Source organism: Dermochelys coriacea, chromosome 10, assembly GCF_009764565.3.
Source record: "Dermochelys coriacea isolate rDerCor1 chromosome 10, rDerCor1.pri.v4, whole genome shotgun sequence".
Classification (NCBI taxonomy): domain Eukaryota; kingdom Metazoa; phylum Chordata; order Testudines; family Dermochelyidae; genus Dermochelys; species Dermochelys coriacea.
Window position 1 is genome coordinate 16,204,647 of NC_050077.1, and position 23,042 is coordinate 16,227,688.

The 23,042-nt window shown below is 39.7% G+C and overlaps 1 protein-coding gene across 8 annotated transcripts; it reads right to left on the reverse strand.

Annotated features, from left to right (window-relative positions):
• Nucleotides 1-1,545: 1,545 nt before the first annotated feature.
• On the reverse strand, nucleotides 1,546-22,309 carry DAGLB (diacylglycerol lipase beta). Of its 8 annotated transcripts, none has more exons than XM_038418618.2 (16): nucleotides 22,194-22,309; nucleotides 21,752-21,856; nucleotides 20,287-20,438; nucleotides 16,620-16,794; nucleotides 15,670-15,931; nucleotides 13,431-13,556; nucleotides 12,036-12,163; nucleotides 9,678-9,804; nucleotides 9,131-9,214; nucleotides 8,529-8,606; nucleotides 8,017-8,097; nucleotides 7,749-7,876; nucleotides 5,370-5,438; nucleotides 5,192-5,264; nucleotides 3,823-4,076; nucleotides 1,546-3,033 (listed from the first exon to the last, which is right to left on the reverse strand). In XM_038418618.2, the coding sequence occupies exons 1-16, from the start codon at nucleotides 22,196-22,198 to the stop codon at nucleotides 2,838-2,840; spliced, it is 2,043 nt and encodes a 680-aa protein (XP_038274546.1). In that variant the 5' UTR covers nucleotides 22,199-22,309; the 3' UTR covers nucleotides 1,546-2,837. The 8 variants fall into 8 exon arrangements, with proteins under 8 accessions (XP_038274546.1, XP_043349731.1, XP_038274547.1 ...); XM_043493796.1 differs by having other exon boundaries at nucleotides 22,245-22,276; XM_038418619.2 differs by having other exon boundaries at nucleotides 22,120-22,261.
• Nucleotides 22,310-23,042: the final 733 nt, after the last annotated feature.

Genomic DNA, 23,042 nt, shown 5'->3' on the forward strand with positions numbered 1-23,042 from the left:
CTTACTGGGAGGACAGTTTCCTTTCTTTGCTCTTCATTTTACCTTGTTGCAATAACTTTCAGTTCTTCCTCTATTCCTGTCTACTGATCACTCCTACTTAATTTTTATCAATTATAGTTGATATAACATTATAGACAACACACCCCTAAGACTAAGGGGGAGGGCTTTCAAGAGTCAGCCAACACTGCATCATACTAACCTTGCATTTAAAACAGAGGTGGGCAAACTATGGCCTGTGGGACCCTCCTACCTGGCTGTTCCCCCTCAGCCTCAGCATGCTGTGCCATGCTCTTGGGTGGCTGGGCAGCACTGTTGCAGAGCTGCAGCCTGACCTGGTGTGCTGGGCAGCACTAGATAGAGGGCATGGGAGTGTCAGAGGTGTGGATAGGGGTTGGGGGTCAGAAGGTGGGGAACAGGGGTGTTGGATGGGGTGGTCAGGGAACAGGTTGGGGGGGTTAGATGGGAGGTGGGGGCTGGGCCACACCTGACTGTTTAGGGGGGAGACAGCCTCCCCTAACTGGCCCTGCATATACTTTTTCAGAAACCTGATGTGGCACTCAGGTCAAAAAATTTGATTTAGAATGTTAATATCAGGGCTGGAAGCATTTTTAATGAAAAGCTTGTATTTTGTAGAATCTGATTGTTCTAAGTGAACCACAGAAATCTTATTCAGGCCCTGTGTTTAACATTTGCCCTAGGTGTACAAAAGCAAAGCATGTGACAGCTCACTAACCAAGAGTGACCAGGTTACACCTCAGTGCACAGGGACTTGAACTTAGGCTGTCTCTCTCTCCTGTTGGAGCTCTTCTACTTGGTGTATACAATAGCAGAGGTTCTTAGAGGCTTGCTATGTGAAAGGGGTCACCAGTACAAAAGTTGTGTGTGACCCTGCTATAAATTAAAAACATTTTATATAGTTAACACCATTATAAATGCTGGAAGCAAAGCAGGGTTTGGGGTGGAGCCTGATAGCTCATGACCCCTGAGGGGTTCTGACCCCATTTGAGAAGCCTTGGAAGATATGAATTCAAGTCCAGGCTGCTCTAAACCATTGGCTAGGCCAGAAAGCATCAGTACCCTGATCTTCATAAAACTTCAAACAGTTATGGATTTGTCCCAATGCACAACAGGAAAACCTTGCTGCTCAGAAAGACTGCTACTGGTGACAAAGCAGGTACAGTCTGTTATGAACTGGTACAAGCAGGGATTAAACTTTACGCTGGGGTTAGGAAAATCAAAGGAAGTATCTTGCCTTTGTTTTAGTACTACTGTACTAAAACATTAAGAATCTGATTCAAACTGATGGTGACACTTAAGACAGGTCTAAATGACAAGTTAGTGTGCCCTCTAGTGGAAGTTCCCTAGTGCACTTCTACTTCAAACAGCAGTAGGTCAAGATGCACTAGACAGGGCTCATCTCAGAGTGTAGTGATTTACACTGCCAGTGTTGCTGTAGCACAAGAGTCACAAACAGGATTGTTTATATACAAATCATAAGTTTCCTAGCCTGTGGGTTACATATCCATATAGGTGAGCACACAATGAGACAAACTGAGGTTTTATTTTGTCCCTACTTGAAGGGGCACAGTAGGACTACCAAAGCAAAATTACACTACCCCAATACACAAATTCTGACTTTACATGTCTTGTTTTAAAGAAGGTGCACAAAGGGACACTCTGACAAGCAACTATGCTTTTTACAAAAAGATCACTTGCTCAGTACAAAGCAACCAAGTTTAATCAGACATTCACCATACAATCAATTTAAATGGTGGAGTTGCAAAATGGGTACTTGCAAAGGTTTCTTAACTAGAGAATCCAACTGAATGGAAGGTAAGAGTCAGAGGGTCATTAGTCTCAGGCTGGATCTAGTGTAGAAAGGGTACAATGGTTCTCATGTCAAATTCTAAAATAAGTTCTTTAAGGATTATTCCTACATTCTAGAATTAAAAATGCATAAAGTAAGTCCTTTAGGATTGAAAATATAAACAAAAAATATTGCACATCTAAGCAGCATTTTTAAAACCAAGAGCCAATATTAGAAAATTGTCATGAAATAAATGATACCATGGAGATATTTACAGAAGGTAACTAGTGCAATCAAGACTGGCTCTTTAAAAACAAATAGAAAACTTCATTTTTTTAACCCTCTCTCTTTGCACTAGATTTGCAACTGCACTATCATTTACTACCCCATTTCCTCTAATGAAACTTCCTCCTGGGAGTGTCTATTTCTAATAAATATTAGAACTGAGCTTTTACGTAGCACCTTTCACCCAAGAATCTCAGTATTTTGTTAAGATGGGCAATACCCACATTTTACAGATGTGAAACTGAGGCACAATGGAAGTTAAGAGACATGCGCAAGGTAATATAGCAAGTCTGTGACAGAGCTGGAATTAGAATTTAGGTGTCATGGTTCCTCTGCTCTAGCTCCATTATCTTCCTATGAATTGTTCTCAGTTTATCTGAATCGTTCCAGATGTAAAATGAAAGATACAGTAGTTTACATGTAACTGGCTAAGACTCATCTTATGGTTCCATTTCCAGAAAGGTCACATCTGCTTCTGTCAAAATTCTGAATACATTCATTTTAACCATTTTTTTTTTTTTAAAACAGTTAGCCAGTAATGTTCACTTCTGCAGAGTAAAATGCATTTTGCATTATGACAGTCACCAAGACAATGCCTCCCCAGTTTCTATTTTAGGCATATTAAAAACAAAACAAAAAAAACACCCCACACCACCACTTAAGTCTGAGGTTAAAGGATCCTGGAATACTTGAAGCTTAAAGAAAAAAAAAAAAAAAAAAAAAAGCTATTCTCTTAGAGCTATAATTATACAATGTTGGTGTGAAAGTCTCCTTCTATTTGACAGGTAATACAAGATGCTTTTTCCTCAGTCAAGCTGTTCAAGGCTTTGAGCACAACATCTGGCATGTGATCTGTTATCATCTTGGGACTTATTAAAATATTGCTAAAGGCTGTTTCTTTTGACCATCTTGCAGTATATTTAACATCAGAAGAACACCACCTAAAAAGACAAATATTTCAATAAAACCTCAGACATTTAGAATATCACATGAATATTGACCTGTGTCCACGATACAGTGCAAATCTTGGAAATCCACATTGGCATTAGAAAGCATATTGGCCATATATTTAAAACCTTTGCAGATTATTAAAGGATATAAACAAACTTTTACTCAGCTACTACTAAATATTTTACATAATTAGAAGAAAGTGGGCTTTTCAAAAAACACTCTGTATTGGCCTACTGTGCTCCCATCTATATCAATGGTAAAACAACTTCAGTGAGATCAGCTAATTTGAGAACTAATCCTATTCCCCACATTCTTCTTATCCTGAGTTAGATTCTGTTCTATTGTAACATTTGTGCAGCATCTAAATACTTTGTGAAGCCTTATATAGTGCTGTACAGTATGTGGCCTGCACCAAACACGTAACAAGTACCTCTCCTGGCTAGTTTACTGTTTAAAGGTGTAAATGAGTAGAATACATTCAACACATAATGACCAAAACCCATTCCAGTTGCAATGTCATAAGACAGTATTCAGTGGAGGAGACAAAGAAAGAGGAGGTTGTTCCCAGTTTTGGGGGTGAGGGTGAAACAAAGCACTGACTCAGAAGTAGGTAAAAGAAACAGGGAACGCCAGAGAAGATTGGATATAATATATAAAGAGCATGAATACGTGTAGGAGAAGATGAGAGCGGAGAGACCAGAACTCTTGCCTCTGCTCCTAAGGTGAGAAAGAGAAGCTTCAATTTAATAATTCAGTGAAGCATAATGCTGATCATTTACCTTCTTGAGCTGGCTTTTTCTACAATATGGATGATTTTTCCTGGGAGATAAAGATGAGGATGCTGAGGTGGAGAATTTAAAGGAGATTCATCCTCAAGGGCATTGTAAGAAGGTGACCGATGCATCAATAAACTCTGTTCAGCTAGAAGAGGCTGGGTTAGGGCATCTTGATTTCTACCATCTAACTCAGTTGGGAAGTTATCTGGATCTCCTCCAAACACTTCATACCAACACCCATACAGCAGGATCTGGTACTGAGTTCAGAGAGAAAGAAGCAGAATATGAATGTGGACATTTATTTTCAAAGTAGTATAATTTAATTTTACAGCCCTCCCCCACCCCCAAGATCTCTATACCCAAGTTTCTCCACATTAGAGAGACTTTTTTGTGGACTGAGTGGATATTAATTAGTTAAGAAGGGTCAATTCAGAGGCAAATGTCTGCAACTCTGACAATTACATTTTTTTTTTGTCTACTTCTCCAATCCAGCTTGAATCCCCACATCCACAATATCTAGCTACCCATCAGCTTCTTTAAGTTTAACTCTGCACAGAGGGCCTCCACAGGGTCGCCAATTCTGGAAGTACACACAAATCTTGGAAAAACCCATGGAGGATCTAGGGTTTAACTCTAGGCATCGATGGATGGCAGTTTTTAACCCACTCTCTCACACCACAAGGAAGTCATCTTCCTGACAATTTATTGTTCCAGTCCTCCAAGAGGGCCACCCTAAAGCCCCATCCAGCGGGCGATCCTTCTCTAATGACTACTGCTCTAAGGATGCAAGCATACCTTCTTTTGGAACTTGGCCTGTGTTTCTTCAGTGAATAGTAAGGACTGATTGTACAGCCAGACAAAGCCTTCCCTGGTGATGGGGAGAAGACGTCCCTTCTACAAAATTTCCACTCCCTTTTGGTCCCAGAAGACAGGGCCAAACTTAGCCTACTGAGCCAAACTGGAGTGCTCAGTCGATCTATCAATCAGTCCTTAATCAGCTCCAGGGATCATTGCTGAGCAACACCGGGGCACACTGTCTCACTACTGACACTTTGCACAGCCTCTGCATACTTCTAGTTCCTAACACAGCAACAAATTGGGATGGTAAATAAACAATGCTGCCCTACAGGAGATCCACCACTAGGCCTCCTGAAACACATGTGAACTTGACTGCAACCTACGGTGTTTTTTCTCACTAATACTAAAACCAAAATTAAATTAAAACCACTAAATTAAAAATTAACAAACATTTCTGTTCAATTTGTGCTTTGGAACCCATTTCTGAACACAAAACAAGCCATCACACTAAATGTTGTATCAAAACTGCTTGACAATTCCCTTTGTTTTTATTGCTCATGGTATGTTTTGTTACCTTTGGCCTGTTACAATTAGCAACTATTCTCACTATCCTTCTCTTCAGGTCTTCCATGCTGGAGATACTTAACCTGTTTAACATACAAAACAAAGTGAAAAAAGCTTCTTAGGCTAACTGCTGGAGAATAAGCATCTCTGAATAAAATGTAATTGTCCATCTCAAGTCACATCCTCACCTTGCAACAAGGTCCTTTCCAACAATGACTGACACAATGAAACATTTAGAGTAGTCTGCAAGTGATTTGCTTAAAAAAAATAAAGTAAATAAAAATATATATTTTAGTATTTGCTATGACCTGTTATCTGTATAATATAATAATCTGTTGCAATAAAAACGTTCAGTTATTTTACTGGACTTTTTTCTGGAGCTAGGCTTTTAAGACTAATTCAAGAGCAGGTTATACTGAACCCTCTTACACATGCTAATAAATAGGGATGGACTAGATGACTTCTTGTGATCCCTTAGAAATTTAGGATTGTACGATTCTATGTTGAACAGGCCAAGATTAGTTAAGGATTTTGGTTTGAAGCACTTACTTTCAGTATTAACAGTGTATTTGTTAACAGAATTAACAGAGTATTTCATTCTTTAATGGCTACTTAGGAACCATGTCAGACAACTACAACTTTTCTGGAAAACTTTATTTTATAAATAAGCTATGAACAAGTTTCAGTCATCATCTCAAAGGCAAAACCCCATAGTCAGAACAAGATAAGCCTGTTCAAATTTCTTTAATATTAGGGCTGTCGATTAATTGAAGTTAACTTACACAATTAACTCAAAAAAATTAATCACAATTAATTGCAGTTTTAATTGCGCTGTTAAACAATAGAATACCAATTGAAATTCATTAAATATTTTGGATGTTTTTCTACATTTTCATATATTTCAATTACAACCCAGAATTAAATTAGATAGATCGACAGAATTCTGGGTTGTAATTGAAATCAAAGTGTATATTATTCTTGATTAGAAATATTTGCACTGTAAAAGATGAAAAATACTATTTCTTTTGTTTAATTCACCTCATACAAGTACTGTAGTGCAATCTCTGTGTCGTGAAAGTGCATGTTACATAACTGCGCTCAAAAACAAAACAATGTAACTTCAGAGCCTACAAGTCTACTTAGTCCTACTTCTTAAGCCAATCGCTAAGACAAACAAGTTTATTTACATTTACAGGAGATAATGCTGCCCTCTTCTTATTTACAATGTCAACAGAAAGTGAGAACAGGCATTTGTATGGCACTTCTGTAGCTGGCATTGCAAGGTATTTACGTGCCAGATATGCTAAAAATTTATATGCCCCTTCATGCTTCAGTCACCATTCCAGAGGACATGCTTCCATGCTAAATGACATTTTTTTTAATGTGTTAATTAAATTTGTGACTGAATTCCTGGGGGGCGGGGAAGGGAATTGTATGTCCCCAGTTCTGTTTTACCTGCATTCTGCCATATATTTCATGTTATAGCAGTCTCAGATGATGACCCAGCACATGTTGTTCATTTTAAGAACACTTTCGCTGTAGATTTGACAAAAGACAAGGAAGGTATCAATGCGAGATTTGTAACGATAGGTACAGCACTTGACCCATGGTTTAAGAATCTGAAGTGCCGTCCAAAATCTGAGAGGGATGAGGTGTGGAGCATGCTTTCAAAAGTCTTAAAAGAGCAACACTCCGATGAGGAAACTACAGAACCTGAACCACCAAAAAAGAAAAAAAAATCAATCAACCTTCTGCTGGTGGCATCTGACTCAGATAATGAAAATGAATATGCGTTGGTCCCCACTACTTTGGATTGTTATCGAGCAGAACCTGTCATCAGGATGGATGCATGTCCCCTGAAATGGAAGTTGAAGGGACATACAAATCTTTAGCACATCTGGCATGTAAATATCTTATGATGCCGGCTACAGCAGTGCCATGAAAATGCCCGTCTTCATTTTCAGGTGACATTGTAAACAAGAAGGGGGCAGCAATATCTCCTGTAAATGTAAACAAATTTGTTTGTCTGAGCGATTGGCTGAATAAGAAGTAGGACTGAATGGATTTGCAGGCTCTAAAGCTTTACACTGTTTTATTTTTGAATGCAATTATTTTTTGTACATAATTCTACATTTGTAAGTTAAACTTTCATGATAAAGAGATTGCACTATAGTACTTGTATTAGGTGAATTGAAAAATACTATTTCTTTTGCTTTTTTACAATGCAAGTGCTTGTAATCAAAAATAAATATAAAGTGAGCACTGTACTTTGTATTCTGTGCTTTAATTGAAGTCAATATTTGAAAATGTAGAAAATATTTAAATAAATGGTATTCTATGATTGTTTAATCGTGTGATCAATTTTTTAAAGATCGCGCGATTAATCACAATTAATCGCTTGACAGCCCTATTTAATATATTAAACTTAAAACCACTACAGCTTCTTCTGTCAAAATATGAGCCAAATCCATCTCTGAAGCAACTCTACTCAGTCATACCAGGGATGAATTTGGGTAGTATCTTAATAATTTCTGTATCCTTCACTTAAAACTAAGTGTTGTATTTACCTTAACAATCCTCCTGGAGGAGAAAAGGCATAACATCTTAATGTTGGGAAGGAGTTTCTGAGCATGATGGCCAATATAGAAGCTGTTCCACCACCTAAACTATGACCAACTATAACTAGTTTATATTCCTAAAGACAAAAACAAAAAAAGAGTTATATGGTGAGGTTAAAAGAGAGAGAGCTTGCTCCACTTTGATTTCCAATGTAACTAAAATGTTTTGTCAGAAACACTGCTAGCAAAATTGAATAATTTGGAAGTCATGACTTACAGGAGCAATGGTGAAAGCCTGGTTTAAAATGCCATCGTTTATTAGCCTTCTGTAGATGTAATTTGCTGCTTGAGTTATCCCCTAGAAGACAGTATTCTAAGTTAAGAGACAAAAGTAGTGTCAAGTTGGAAATGCAATACACATATCCCTTTAAATGCAGTGTTCAGAGTACTGACTGCAAAAATGTGTGATAACCTAGTTACCTGTTTCAACACTCTGACATATGTATAGCCCAAGAATGGCACCCGAGTATACTGTACATTTACATTTTTTCTTTTCTTTTTTTAAAAAATTTAAAGGGATACAAGAGGCAAGCAAAACACCAGGACTACAAATTAAAAACTTCTCTTGCATTGCAGAGAAGAACACTGCCAACAAGCCACCCAGATAGCTGATCTACTCTGTCTCGCCAAAAAAACCCACTAATTCCATTTAACTGAAGAAATATAGGATTGTTAATTTGATCTTTTTCATTGAATAAATCACTTCAAATGATTAAAGATGACACATGCCTTATGTACAAAACCATTTTCCAGAACGTCTTCGAGCACCAGGTCTTCACATTCTGCTGACAGATCAGTGAGGAGATCCTGCAAGTAAATAATGAGACAGACCCCTTATGCTACAGTCATCTATTATGGGAATTTTCACAACTTTGACACTGTCTTTACTACAGCAATATCTCAAGCAAACCTCATGTCTGCAAGTAATTGCACATAAAAAAAGTATGAACGTCTCTTACTTGCACACACCTAGAAACCCACTACAAACTGCCATTTACAGTTACTGTATATACAAACAATACTCTGATCAAAGCTACTATACAAAAGCTGGAATGTACACCTCACATCATATTGACACAAAATTACCTGTGCCCTTCTCCCACTTGCCTCTTAAAATGGCATCCAGGCATCCAAAAACAGACAGGCTTATGACTTAAGAAGATTATCTACTTCCCCTATCTCATTGTTGACTCAACTGTTAGGTTATTTTAAAATTCATTGCGTCACTGTAGCATTATTTTGTCTAGCCACTACAGAGAAGTGTACTGTCTCCTCCAAACCATTAGGACATACCCATCTCCAGAGCCAGTGTTACATAACAGAGATGATACCTCAAAAGACAAGGTTCCTCTCACTGCAACCACAATAGCCTCCTTTTTGTGATCCAAAGCAACAAAAAATGGGATCTCGAAAATCTGAAGGGTAAAAAAAAATTAGGTGTGTTTAGTGAAGATACCAAATTTTCAAGAATAGTAAAGATTTACTGTAGTTGCCTGGAAAGAAATGAACATGACATCATGAAATTCTATTTAGGCATATAAACTTTCCATACTGAACTGAGGATTTTTTAAAATCTATTATATGTTATCATTAGGATTTCTCTTATTCTTGTACAAGGTTACACAAGAGCTTTTGCTATGTGTTGTGAAGTCTATCAGTGCTTAAAAAAAGTCAATGTTTGTGTTACTGTTATCTAAACAAGCACTTGTGTATTAGGGTTTTTTTTTTTTAAACTTTTTAACACATTTTGGGTTAGTTAGGGCTTCCATTTTATAACAGTGGAGGGTGAGGAGAGGAAAGCATCCTCTTCCTGGTTTCTAATTGAACTCAAGAAATTACTGAGAATTCTCTTGTTGAATGTTTGTCCAGATTGTTTACCTTGTTATGAAAGCTGATATGAATGAAATCTCTGTACTGTAGCCCTGTTATTTTTAGGATGGCTCCAAAGTGAAAGTTAAGACGATCACTGCCAATCATATCAGAATCTGTTGGGCTGTTTCTGCAACTAAGGAAACATGAGAAAGAAAAGTGAACTTGCCAGTTCCAGCTAGTTACATTTCCTCTCAGAAAAAGAACTCAATTACATTCACAGCAGGGTTTCTATTGGGAGCACACTGGGTGTTTATACTATAAAGACTGGCTAATACACCATTGCTATAAATCTTTTAGAAGAATAAACAAGGCAATTCCGAAGAAGATTTTTTTTTTAAACTGTATCCAGATAGAAATTATACACTTGAGGAAAAATTTCAAGTCCAAAAACAATTCTAAGGAGAGAGTTAATTTGACCCCAGCCACAATTTCAACTATAAAATTATAAATTCATTCAATTTCTCCCAAGTCTTATTACTGTAAGTTGTGATATCTCAGGAGGATAATTAACATCATGACAATTAAAGCTGGATGGAACATTCACTCCTAATGTCACAAACAATGGAGGTGACTATTTAAACAGAGAGATAGTATACAAGATCATGCTTGCCTTCTTAATATTAGCTGCCAACGTTTGCAGTATTATTGTACCTGTGATGATCACAGAATATTGGAGACAAGGTGGGTTAGATAATAACTTTTACTGGGTCAACTTCAAAGTTGCCAAAGTTTGACATAGGAAAGTTTTTCATTTTGATACACTTAGTATAATTTCCAAATTTGTCTATTTCTTTTTCTTAATTTTGACATACTTGTGTTACATTATGTTAAATATAACATTAACATACAAAGCCAGTTTATGATGATATTGACTTATGTTAAGATTTTGATCCTGCACCTGTCTCAGTGCAGATGGTTGCCTGTGCAGAGACCCATTAACTTGGGGGACGACTGCCTATACAGAGAGAATTTCAGGATCAGGGTCTTTAACAACTGACTCATTCCTTATATAGAAGAAACTGGTTCCACTGTGAGACAAAGAGGTCTAGGAGGGTAATCTTGTCTGATTCCCCTAAATAGAGAAAACAATGTTCTTCCATTTATACACATTCTTGTCTAAGCAGAAGCATAAGGCCATCAATCCATCTTTTTCAGTTTGGTATGATTCCAACACCCCATGACCCTGTTTTGAGCAATGTCCATTCAACTCAATCAAATGCCTTTTCAGATATTAAACACTGACTTGGCAGAATGAAGACCAGTAACTCTTTACACTGTTTGCAATCTTTTTTTTTTTCTTTGTTTTCTTGCGACTATTGGGTCACACTCTTTGTAGCTTGCATAGATTGAGCTCACTGCAAGCACAAGGGGCTCCTTGCATCCCCTCCACTCCACCCCACAAGGCCCTGTGTGCTACCCTCCTGTCCCTCTTTATTTCAGGTACTCCCTGAAATTTCCCCATATTCCCCCTATACCAGCAGCTCTGTGTGCACCCCTATTCCTGCCAGACTGGGAGTTGTGTGTGCATCCTTTTCCCTCCATACACCCCATCTTCCCACTGCTGGAGCTCTGTGTGCCCCCCTCTATCCACACCAGGATACCCCAATATCTGCCTCACTAGGTTCTGTCTCCCCCCCTATTCTCCATGCTAGTGGTCTTAGGTGCTCTCCACTCCACTCATACCAAGGTCGCACAATTTTCACTCCACACCAGGGGCTCTGTGTGTCCTCCCACCATTCTGTCTCCCATGCCAGGGGCTGTGTGCACACTCCCATTCTCCCATGCCCCAATTCCCCCAAACCAGTCATTCAAGGTGCAAACATGTTAAACCCTGGTAGGACAGGCAGAGATGAGACAGAGGTAGTTTTATGCAAGAAGGCATTAATGGGTGCCATTAACCAATTCTTTGATTGTATAGACAATTACAGAAGTGCTTAAAACTGTTGCTTTATATGTCTCCCATTCCCCCTTTCAGTTGTCCAATTCTATCCAAAATCAATAGGGTTCTGGTCACTGATGCCCATGAACATTCTTTGAACATTTATAATTGATCGGGTGCAGTGTTCAAAAACTTCTTGTGTTATAGCCAAACACAGAAAGGCCATCAAGTTCAGTGTATGGCGGTGTAAGTTTGGCCAAAGAAAACACTTTGCCTACCCTTCCAAAATTGGAAGAAGTATTTTGAAGGTTGGTTTCCTTTTACACAATTTGTGAAAGACAACTCTAGCAGTCAAGCTCAAGTATATTTATTAATAGATAGAAATTTACGAAATAAGAACTGCTATTTAAGTGATTTGTACTGATATGAAAAAATAAATAATTAAAAAAGAAAGTATGCACTTTTAAGATCTTATACCAACCTACCAGTCTCCATTAAGCTTACAGAGTGCAGTAAATGGGTTAGTGTATATGTAGTAAGGCCATCCATAAGCAGCTGCAGCAAACTGCATGTAGTGAGCAGCATTTTCTAATTCAATATCCAAATCATCAGTCTGGAGGGAAAAAAAACAAAACCCACCAGTTGTAAGGCAAGCCCAGGATAAAGAATGCAGATGCATACATGCTACTGTAACATTAAGGGCCTAGATCTCCCCATAAGCCCAAGAAGTCACACAATGAAAGTTTATTCTTACTGTTTCACTGTAAGCCCCAGGTAAGTGAAACAGTACAACTGAGAGGAAGGAATTCACACTTATACATATTCAGTTTTCTTATTTAGAAGAAGTTTAGGACGTATTTGTTAATAATAAAGCTGGAGTCTTGAAAAATTCTAATTATTTAAAGTAATTGTTCATTAACAGTACCAAGTTTACATGTTTCTATACTTTACTATGCACTGATAAACATGGTACTGAAAATTAAGTGTTCATCCTAAGGGGTGTAGGTGGAGGGAAGGCTACAGATTATGTAACAGATCATTCTCACAAGAGCTTTTTTTCTTTGCACAGTACCCACCATCAGCTGAATTCAAAAGGAATTATCTAGTAAGTGGAGTGCACTTAAACTGTTTCAACGGAAGTGGAATCATCTACTTTGGTTAAAATGGTGCATTAGGTGAGAAATTAAAGATTACAAAGGGTACAAAATAATTTACAAGAGATTTTTCTCATTTTAAGCCATTTAAGAGACTGATGGAAGATCCTGAAATGAAGTGTCACTCCTGATCGGCAAGCATTAAACAATTACTGTTTCTGCTTCTCATCCTCTTCATAGCACCGGAATGTCATCTTATTTGTTTTTGTGCATATTCTTCATGGTGATACAAAAAAGCCTATAGTTTTCACACATATACCTACTTCCCATTTCAAAATTTCATATTTATTAATATAAATGAAAACATGATTGTGGGGTGGAATTTTTGAAAGTGCCTAAGGAACACAACTCCCATTGTTTTTCAATGCAACTCGTTCTACTAAATCACTTAGATGCTTTTGAAAAATCCCACCCTTATAGCCCAGTTTTATAAGACACTTGGTAACATGTTGGGAGGTTTTTAGTTTATAATCACTTTCCAGTCATTTTTACTTTCAGGTTCTCCATGTATTAATACAATATTGCAATGTTTTGATTGCAAACTTCGTAAGAGAATTTTTATTGGATTACAAAATTTCCTATTTGAATTTAAAATACTGGAAACTGTGAGCCTTAGATTTTGTCAAAGCTAATTTTTATAAAACTTGCATTTTAGTTCAGATTGACAAGACACTGTCCCTTTAACAGGCTGTATCACAAAGTTGTGTTTTTTGTAGCATATCTTACCACATGGGATAGTGAGGAATGACACAGGACTTCTTCAGGGTCTTTTGGGCAGTTTTCCACTTTATCTTGCTCTTGATGGAGCAGAGTCAAGCCTGCCGCTATGTCAGTTGGCACCAGATCAGTGTCCTGACAAAGGAAATGGAAAAAATTCTTTAAAAATAAACGCACAACATCACACGCAATCCAATGAAAATTTTTAAAAAAAAAAAAAGTTATTTTGTTTTGCAGTTCTATAGTAAATAGATTTACATCAGAAAGCAAGGGTGTGCTTGTGAAACATTCACATCCTCTCCAATGCACTCAATGTTGCATCTTTAAAAACTTTCTGCAAATAAAAGCCATATACATAAATTCCAATGTCAAAAAGAAAGTTAAAAGGATCCTCTTTAAAAGGCCTGTGGAGCCCTAAAGCAAAACATGATCTGAACATGACTCATAATTGTCACAAGCAACTTAGGAAAAAAAAACTTGTACCTCCCTCAACAGCTATTATGCAAGTCTGAAGGAGTGCCCATGCTGTTATTGGTGATATGTCACTAGCAAATACTCCTGCTTTGAACCTCTGGTAAGCCACATAGCATTTGCTTACAGATCTTTAACAATACTGTAAATACATTTAGAGCTCGATCCTGCAAAGCGATGAGCACTACAGTCACAAATGAAACTGATGTGAAGTGAGAACACTCAGCCGCTCACAGGATTGGGTTTTTAGGGTGCCATGAAGATTATTCCATCTGTAAAGAAACCACATTAGAAGGCCAGGGACTATGGTAATTGATCTTTTCATCAAGATTATTTGTTCAAATTGACTCTAGGTCAACAGTGATCATTGGAAGGCTCGTAGCAACTTGTGTGAAATGAGACTGGCAAAATAAACAAGCTAGATCAGGAGAAATAATTAGAAATATTGGCAGAAGGATTCCCTTTCTATTAGCCATGAGAACTGGGATTTTTAAGTTTGACGGCAATGGGAAGACTCAGCAAAATCAGGATGCGGGCACTTCCTTTTCTACCACGCATAAGTGAAGGAGGGTTTACAGAGGAAAGGTCCAGGTACATAGGTGGGGAGGTTTTAATTCAGTTGCCCAGGATCACAATTCAGCTTATCAAGTCTCCCTCTATCATCCTACAATCCACTGAGGCAATTATAGAGCAGCATGCACAGACCCCACTTTAATGAATAAGAATGTCTCCCACCAACCTTGAGTATGAAAAGAGATCGTAAGGTCACTGCTGAACTCTGCTCTCCCACATAGTCGCACAGTGTGCTGGCAGTTAAGTCCCAGCTCAATCAATACTACGCAGACCTTAACTTGTAATGAGCTTTCTACAGCATCCAAGAGTAGCTTTTTGTATGGGACAGTTTGGTATAGTTCAGGATGGGAGAACTGCCTTAAACTGTTAATGCTAACATTACCTCTTCATAAACTCATTAAATTAATGTAGCTAAATTGTTTGCTGTTTGTACCATTCCCTACTATGGGCAAGGGGAAAAATGGTAAACTCTGGATCGTCACATACCAAGGTTAAGAAAAATCAACCTCATTCCCCTGATTAGGGAATTGCCCAAGTAGAAGAGAAAAAGAACTCTACTGGCTGAACTACAGCCCAATAGCCTTACTGGGAAATCTAAACTCCCAATATAGATAAGATCCTAAACTCAATACATACTACTAGGCATTCTTAGAGGAGAATGAGAAAACTCCAGTGGAGTGGGGCTTTTCTTTTAGTTAGGACAGTGAATATGTTTGCACAAGGAAAACAGTGACGGGACCAATTATTTTTTAAATGCAAGCAAGCATGATATTACTGGAAAGCAAGTTTGTGACCAAAATATTGGTGAAAAAATGGAAACAAATTCACTGTTGCGAAGCTATTGCCCATCTGGCTTCTATGTCTGTAAAGTGCCAAGTGTGTTAAACTAAAGTAGTTTGAAAACAGTGGTTACTTGAGCATATGGCTTTTCCAAGTTTTAAGTTCAGAATTTGTTAATCTGTGCAATTTTCCCAATCCCTTTCCCCCAGAGGGAAAAGGAACCCATGTTAAGAGAAGGACAGCATGGTATAAGTTTCAGAATAGAGCTGATAGGTATAAAAAGCCTGATTCTCAAGTAAATGGCACTGCTGAACTCTCACTGACCTAAAGGCAAGAGGCACATCTGAAAATGCTGCACTATTGGGGGTTCAGTGTTTAGTCAAATGGAATGAAAAGAACAAATAAACAAATCTTTCCATCTTACTGAGAAGTAGACGCGGAAAAGCTCTGCAATACTTGTAAAAGCCACTCGGTGATCATCATCTTGCATAATACAACAACACAGTAACCTGATTCTCGTCTCCCAGACTCTGGTTGCAGTCTTCTTGACATTATAAAACAATTGGCCTGATTGACTGCTTTCCAAGTTGCGATTTATATCATCAGTCAGGTACAGTGTCTTTTTCCCCCCAAGTGGATCAAAGACAATTACAACTGCAACGACGGTAAAGATGATGATAACCCAGCTGCAAAACAGAAGGGTGTGGGAGGAAAGGCTTGGTGAACCATGTACTCGTACAGTACTGTATATAAGAGCATGCAGCTATAATTCTTGTCAGGTAGAAAAGAAAACACAGTTTATTCTATTATTATTCTTCTATTATTCACACATCTTCACACTCACTTACTGGTACTGATGATGGCTTTGTAATAGGGTCACCAATCCACTAGGAACAGGATTGAGACTGCCAACTCCTTTCACATAACACACTAAACCTCTACTGCAATCACCGTGGACTGAAAACGGTTTTTGAATAGCTAAGTTGGGAAGGCTTCATATGCCATTATCAGTCTCTTAAGGCATCTATCTCTGCTCCTCCATCTCTCTTCCCCCACCCCTTCACATCTGTCCTATCATCCATCTTTGTTTGTTTTTTTTGACCTTTCTCATCTTTACTCCTCATAACCTTCACTCCATCCCTGCTTTGTAAGGGAAGATGCCACAACATCTCTCAGGCAATTAGAAAAGCACAATTAAAAAATCAGTTTATTCTAGTCTTAATATATTCACACATTACAAAAATCCTTCTTTAAAAACCTCCAGTAATTTAAATCAAATATCCAAGTTGTGAGCGGTGAGAAAAATCTTCACTGGATATTTAAAGTATAAACGCATAATATAAGCTTAGCTTAGTTTTCTGTTGGCATCTTTACCTTGCAACAACTGTCCCAAATACGGCATTTATCACAGTTCTTTCACAATGTACATCGGTGTCCGAGACCCAGATAGCTCCCACAACTGCCCAGACCAGTTCTGGGATATAAAGACCTAGCCGAGTATAAAGCAATTTAGGAAGAGATTTCCTTGGCCCAGGGTTAGAAATTGTTCCTGAAATTACAGATGGAATTTAAAGTAAAAAGTCACTTACAAATATATCTTGTGTACATAAAGTATCATAAAAAAAAATCACATCAGTATTTTATGCTATGGTGCCCAGTGTGAAATTGAATCCAGTATATAAAAATCCCAACAAACTAAGATTTTACAGAGAAGTTTCAAAGAAGTGAAGCTGTAGACCATAAACTGTCTTAGAACTGAATGGTAACATCTTTAGCATTTTTAATTGTTTAAAACTGGAAATATTAAATCATTTCTGCTTTCCCAGAGGAATTTTGTATCTGTTGTTACACATCTCGTTTCCCAGAAGATGCATTTCAGCCTTAGCCTATTCATATAGGCAGAGTGTTAGGGTGCAGGATGGGGGTGCTGGCTCAGAGAGGAGTCAGGGCTGGGGCAGGGGTTTGGGGTGCAGGAGTGGGTTCGGGGTGCAAAGGGGGATTGGGGTGCCAGCTCTGGAAGGGGACTCAGGGCTGGGATGCAGCGTCCGGCTGGGCGGCACTTACCTTGGGCATCTCCTGGTCGGCGGTGCAGCAAGGCTAAGATAGGCTCCCTGCCTACCCTGGCCCCACGCCACGCCCAGAAGGGGCCAACACATCCCTGCGGCCCCTGGGGTGGGGGCATATGGCTCTGCCCCTCCTTGCAAACACCGCCCCGCAGCTCCCATTGGCCACAGGTCCCCGTTCCCGGACAATCGGAGCTGCAGGGGTGGTGCTATCAGGCACGAATAGTGCGCGGAGGGAGATCCCTGCCCGCTCCCATCCTCGGGGCTGCAGGGGCACGCTGGCCGCTTCCAGTAGCTGTCTCGGGCTGGGGCAGGCAGGGAGCAAGCCTGCCTTAGCGGCAGCCCTGCTACACCACCAGAGATCACAACAGACTGGGAAAGTCTCTATAATCGACCAGTCGATCACCATCGACTGGTTGGTGACCACTGCTTTAGGCAATAAGACTTCCGCTATTTACTTCAGTTAAGCGGTAGCGAGCCCATAACAAACCCAAAATTCCAAAAAAAGTAAGGCCTGCCTACAGCTCTTTGCTATTCTGATTGTGAGCTTTGCTGTCTTAGTTCAGAATTCCTTACATTTCTGGCAATCATTTTTTTTTCCTACATGTTATACTGGAATAGAACAAGGATTTCTATTTGCAAGTTGCACCTTTAAAGATTTACAGGTTTGTCCAGTCAACTGAATAGAGATCAATCTCAGAGTTTCAATCACTGATCTTTATTCACAGTCTTTTCTCAAAGTCACTTTAGCTACAAGAAAAACCACAATCACCATACAGCTTATTTTGCTCATTAGGTCTGGGCTTATTAATAAGGCAGTTATATACAAGAACACAAGATGATACAAACAGGTTCATGAGCATCCCCCAAGCTCTGTTCAGATGGCTGTGACTGCAATACTCCATCTTTTTGGGCAAAAGAGCAGTCAAACAGTATTCTACAAGACCAACCCAAAAATCTCTTTAGAGTTAGTTTATGTTCTAAGCCAGTCCCCTTCCTTGGGAGCCAATCATGTTGTCTGTGATGCATTCACCCTGCATAAGCATGGGACCCAAAATGCACACATTCGTGTCACAGTTTGGGGTACCACCACTAATCCACCATTCAGCCTTGTCTCACTATTTTAAAAATGAGATTAAGAGAGTTTGGGTGTTTTGTTTTTTTTTTAAATGAAGTTGTGTTCTAGAAGAAGGATCTCATCAAAATAGAAAAGCGGCATTTGTCTGATGAAGAGAACCAAAGCTACCCAGATCTGAAATACTAGAAACCTTACTGTATTTTCTGAGAGTTACAAGTAGTTCATAGAAGGGCGGTAATGCCATTCAGCTCAATTTATAAATACTTTTTATACAGTGAGATCATCAACTACAGAGATGTTACTAACAAAACTTGTCACCCAACAAAATAAAAATGGCATTGTGAATTACAATTTACACTCTAATGCTGCAGATATTGTCAAGCAGACGATAGTGTAATTAATTGAACATTTCAGCGCCTCAGATGGTGATGCATGTAACTCAGCCTAACAAACTTCTGTCCACCCACTTGATCCAGGCACATAATTTAACTAACAACGGATTATTTCACTGTTACTGTTTGAAGTGCTTGAATTGTTTTTATGGGGGGGGGGAGGGGAATAATGTAAGAGTATCAATTGACTCCAGATATACAAGAGAGTTACTAGATTATCTAGTCCATCTTCTAGTTTCCTTATTGCACATTTACTAGAGTTTTCTTCACTTTAGTTTTAGAGACACCAAGTAACAGGGCTTCCACCATTTCCCTTCAGAGAATTCTCTCAATGAAAAACAACTCACTGTTAGATCTCCCAGAGATCCAACCTCAGTTTTTCCTTTCTTAATTTATCTGCCCGAGTTATATGCCCTTTAATTATGCTGAACAATCCTTCTCCCTCCTTGATGTTAACATACATGTATTTATATATAATTATACCCCCATTCTTTCCAAACCTTGTAGTTTGGGCAAGGTACCTACATTGATTTTTAATCTCTCATCAGATCAATTCCTCCAGATGCCTAAATATTTTAGCTGTTTTTCTAGGATCACTCTTGGATGGTCTAATGCTTGGGGCACTATCCTAGGACTTGGGAGACCCATGCCCAAGTTCCTGCTCCTCAACAGACTTTCTAAGTCAGAGCCTCTCTGCAAAATGGGGATAATACTGGGGTGTTGTGAGGATAAATACACTAGAGATTGTGAAGTGGTCAAATACTACCCTAATGGGGGCACAGAAGTACCTAACACAGATATTAGGAGGGTCAGTCTTTCTGGTAACGAGGCTCCCAGAACAGAACACGATATACAAAGGGACCACCATTACAGGTACCTCTATGTCCCATGATAAGGTATCTGTGCATATGCTCCCATATCGTATTAGTTTGCCTCTCTTCCTCAAACTGAACCTCTTCCTGTTTACATAATTATTGTATTAATAAGTCACAATATAATTTGTGTGGACCATTTTTCTATATACTTTTCCTTAACAGCCTACTATATCTGATACACTTTTGATATGTAGCACTGAATGTGACTATATAAGGCTATGATTACAAGTACCATTATGGAGCAGATGGATGCTGCATAGCTTCTCCTGGAAGTCTGTCAGAGGTGTTAAAAATAGTGCATCTTTCCAGATTATTTATTAGTGAACTAGTAAATTACTGGATGTGGAAGTAGCAGCACTGCTAAATCTGATTTGGTTGTGAGAGGATATTCTGGAGTCCCCCTATTTTAAATTATCTCCAGGCTGTGGATACCTCTATTTGATTATTTAAGGCTGGTAGAGTTTAATTTATTTGTATGAGTAGTAGTAATGCTGAAAAATGGTTATTATAAAACTTATTACTGTCAGGGCACACAGAATGTTTGTAAAGCTGTTCAATTTTAAATGTCAAATCTAAATAAAATATATAGATTCTACTACTATAAATATCAGATATTGCAGACTAAGTATTTACCTTGCATACTGATATACACAATAGCAGATACAGCGCATATTATGGCAGCCAGGAGAATGAGGAGGACAAGCAGATAGCTGTGCAATAATCCTCCTCCAGTACAATTAAATCTCCCTTTGTGAATGGAGTACAAAACAAGAATTCCAATCCACCTGCAGAAAAACAGTACCATAAGTTGTAACGGCTAGGAAGAAACATACTTCACCACAAAGCTGATTCAGTCATAAAAAATTCCCTATCTTCATTTAAAAATAATTCACAAAAGGGGCATATTCCCACAAAGAAACTCACAGAATGTAAAGACCCCAGTAAAGTATAGTGCAGTAACCACAATAGAGACTACAAGTTCAAAAATATCCTCCTTTTTTTAATAGCACCTTTCATTCAGCTGGATCCCAGAGCACTTCAATGATGGATAAAGTTTATCAGTTTAAGTGATGCAGCCACACTTTGAAGTGGTAGCAAGTGATTACTGTGTAGTATGGTATTCATTTAGTGCAGCATGCAAAAATTACATTACATGTCTCGTTCTCAATATGAAAACCCAGGTTGCCCATACATGATAGGAAAACCCCCTCAATTTCCATCTCACTTCCATGCAATAAAATGCCAAATGAACCAGATAGGAATATTTGTTTAGATGCGATGTGAGACTAACAACAAACCAAATCAGCAGCTTCCTAGGCATGTTATAAATAACAACAAGATAATCTACAGATACATAACAGCAATTTCCTAAGGAGCCCAAGGACTACTCCAATTAGAATGAAAGTTAACACATTTAAAATAAACAATTAAAATAATCCTAACATTTGCATTATCCTTTATAGAGGATTAGAAATCATTTGTCAATAGTTAATCAGCAGCTCATCAGTTTTGCCTTCAGCTTGCTGCCAGCAGGAGGGAATGGCTGCAGGCGGAAACCTTGAGTGAGTCCGATGAAGTGAACTGTAGCTCCCGAAAGCTTATGCTCTAATAAATTTGCTAGTCTCTAAGGTGCCACAAGTATTGCTTTTCTTTTAGCGGATACAGACTAACACGGCTGCTACTCTGAAATGTATCTATCTATCTATCTATCTATCTATCTGTTGTCTCTGGTCTTATACACTGTAAGCTCTTCAGGGCAGGGACTGTCTTTTTGTTCTGTTTATACAACACCTAGCACAATGGCATACTGGGTTCTACAATAATAACAACAGGGCACCACAAATGTACAAAAAGAAAATGCATCCGATGAAGTGAGCTGTAGCTCACGAAAGCTTATGCTCTAATAAATTTGTTCGTCTCTAAGGTGCCACAAGTCCTCCTTTTCTTTTTGCGAATACAGACGAACACGGCTGCTACTCTGAAACCACAAATGTACAGTGCACCTTCCACAACCGGCCAGATGCCTCTAACATCTCCCAGCTGCAGGGTCCTCCCCATGTTGGAGGGTGGGGAGAAGTGAGGATGGGGTGGCTCTTACCAGATCATTCTGATGAAAAGTTCAAAGGCTCCCGGAAAAACAAAGTCGTCACTAGCGATCGCCCAGCGCCTCCCAAATATCACCATTCCAGGCATCTTGGGGACCCTACCAGTAAGCAAAGGTACTGATGACACACACACTTTACCCTCACTAGAGCAGGGAGCCGGCCTCCTACCCAGACTAGCCACCATACCTCAGATTACTTCTCTCTGCCCACACGTTACCCATCTGCCCCCTTTCCCTGCCCCAGAAGGGCTGCCCCCCAGGCCTGCGCCCCCTTCCCTAGCCTCAGGCCAGCCCCCACCCCTTAACCCTTCAATACCCAGCCCCAGCCAGGCTGCCTGTCTCCCGTCCCCCTAACCGCGCACCCAGAAGACGCTCCTCGCTCTCCGCGGACAGACCGCTACACCAGCCCAGAGAGGATTACGTAAAAACAACACACGTCATGACGCAGCCACGCAGCGTAAGCCCTCCGCGCCGCGCACACCTTCGCCCTCTCCCGCCAGAGCATGAGTAGAGCTCGCCCGGCTAGGCGCTTCCCCCCTCCCGTTTCAGGATGGGACGCATGCGCAGGGCTTCGGCGATCTCCGCTCTTCGAGCGGCTACGCGCATGTGCAAAAGACTCACGGCTTGGAAGCGCCCAGTCTCCCACGCCTTCCTGGCGGCGAGGCGCATGCGCAGAGCTCTCCCGTGCCCCGTATGGCACTGTGGCAACCACATACCGCATCACCTCACAGCAGCAGGCCATCAGCCTACACGCCACGGCAGTGTGGGGTCCTGTGTGTCCCTCCCACGCTGGCGTGAGCCGGTGACATTGCCCCGTGTAAACGGCCACCCTCGTCCGTGTGTGCAGAGCGGGCTCAGTTTAAACCCTTTACTGGTCATCTAGTCATCGACTCATAGAAACGTAGGGCTGGGTGTCAGGCATATGTCTACAATGCACGCCAAGCCTGAGCACGGACTCAGCTGTGAGCCTACGCCCCCTTCAGTCCACACACAAATCAGGCTGACTTGGGTTGGCCAGTACCCAGGCCCTAGCCAGGTGTGACCCAATAACTTCTCACTGCCACCTGACAAGATACAGAGGGGTTCGAAGAATCTCCTGATTCTGGTATGTACGTTCTGGTTCACCAGAAAAAGTTTCAGAGTAGCAGCCGTGTTAGTCTGTATTCGCAAAAAGAAAAGGAGTACTTGTGGCACCTTAGAGACTAACAAATTTATTAGAGCATAAGCTTTCGTGAGCTACAGCTCACTTCATCGGATGCATTTGGTGGAAAAAGTTGTGAGCTCT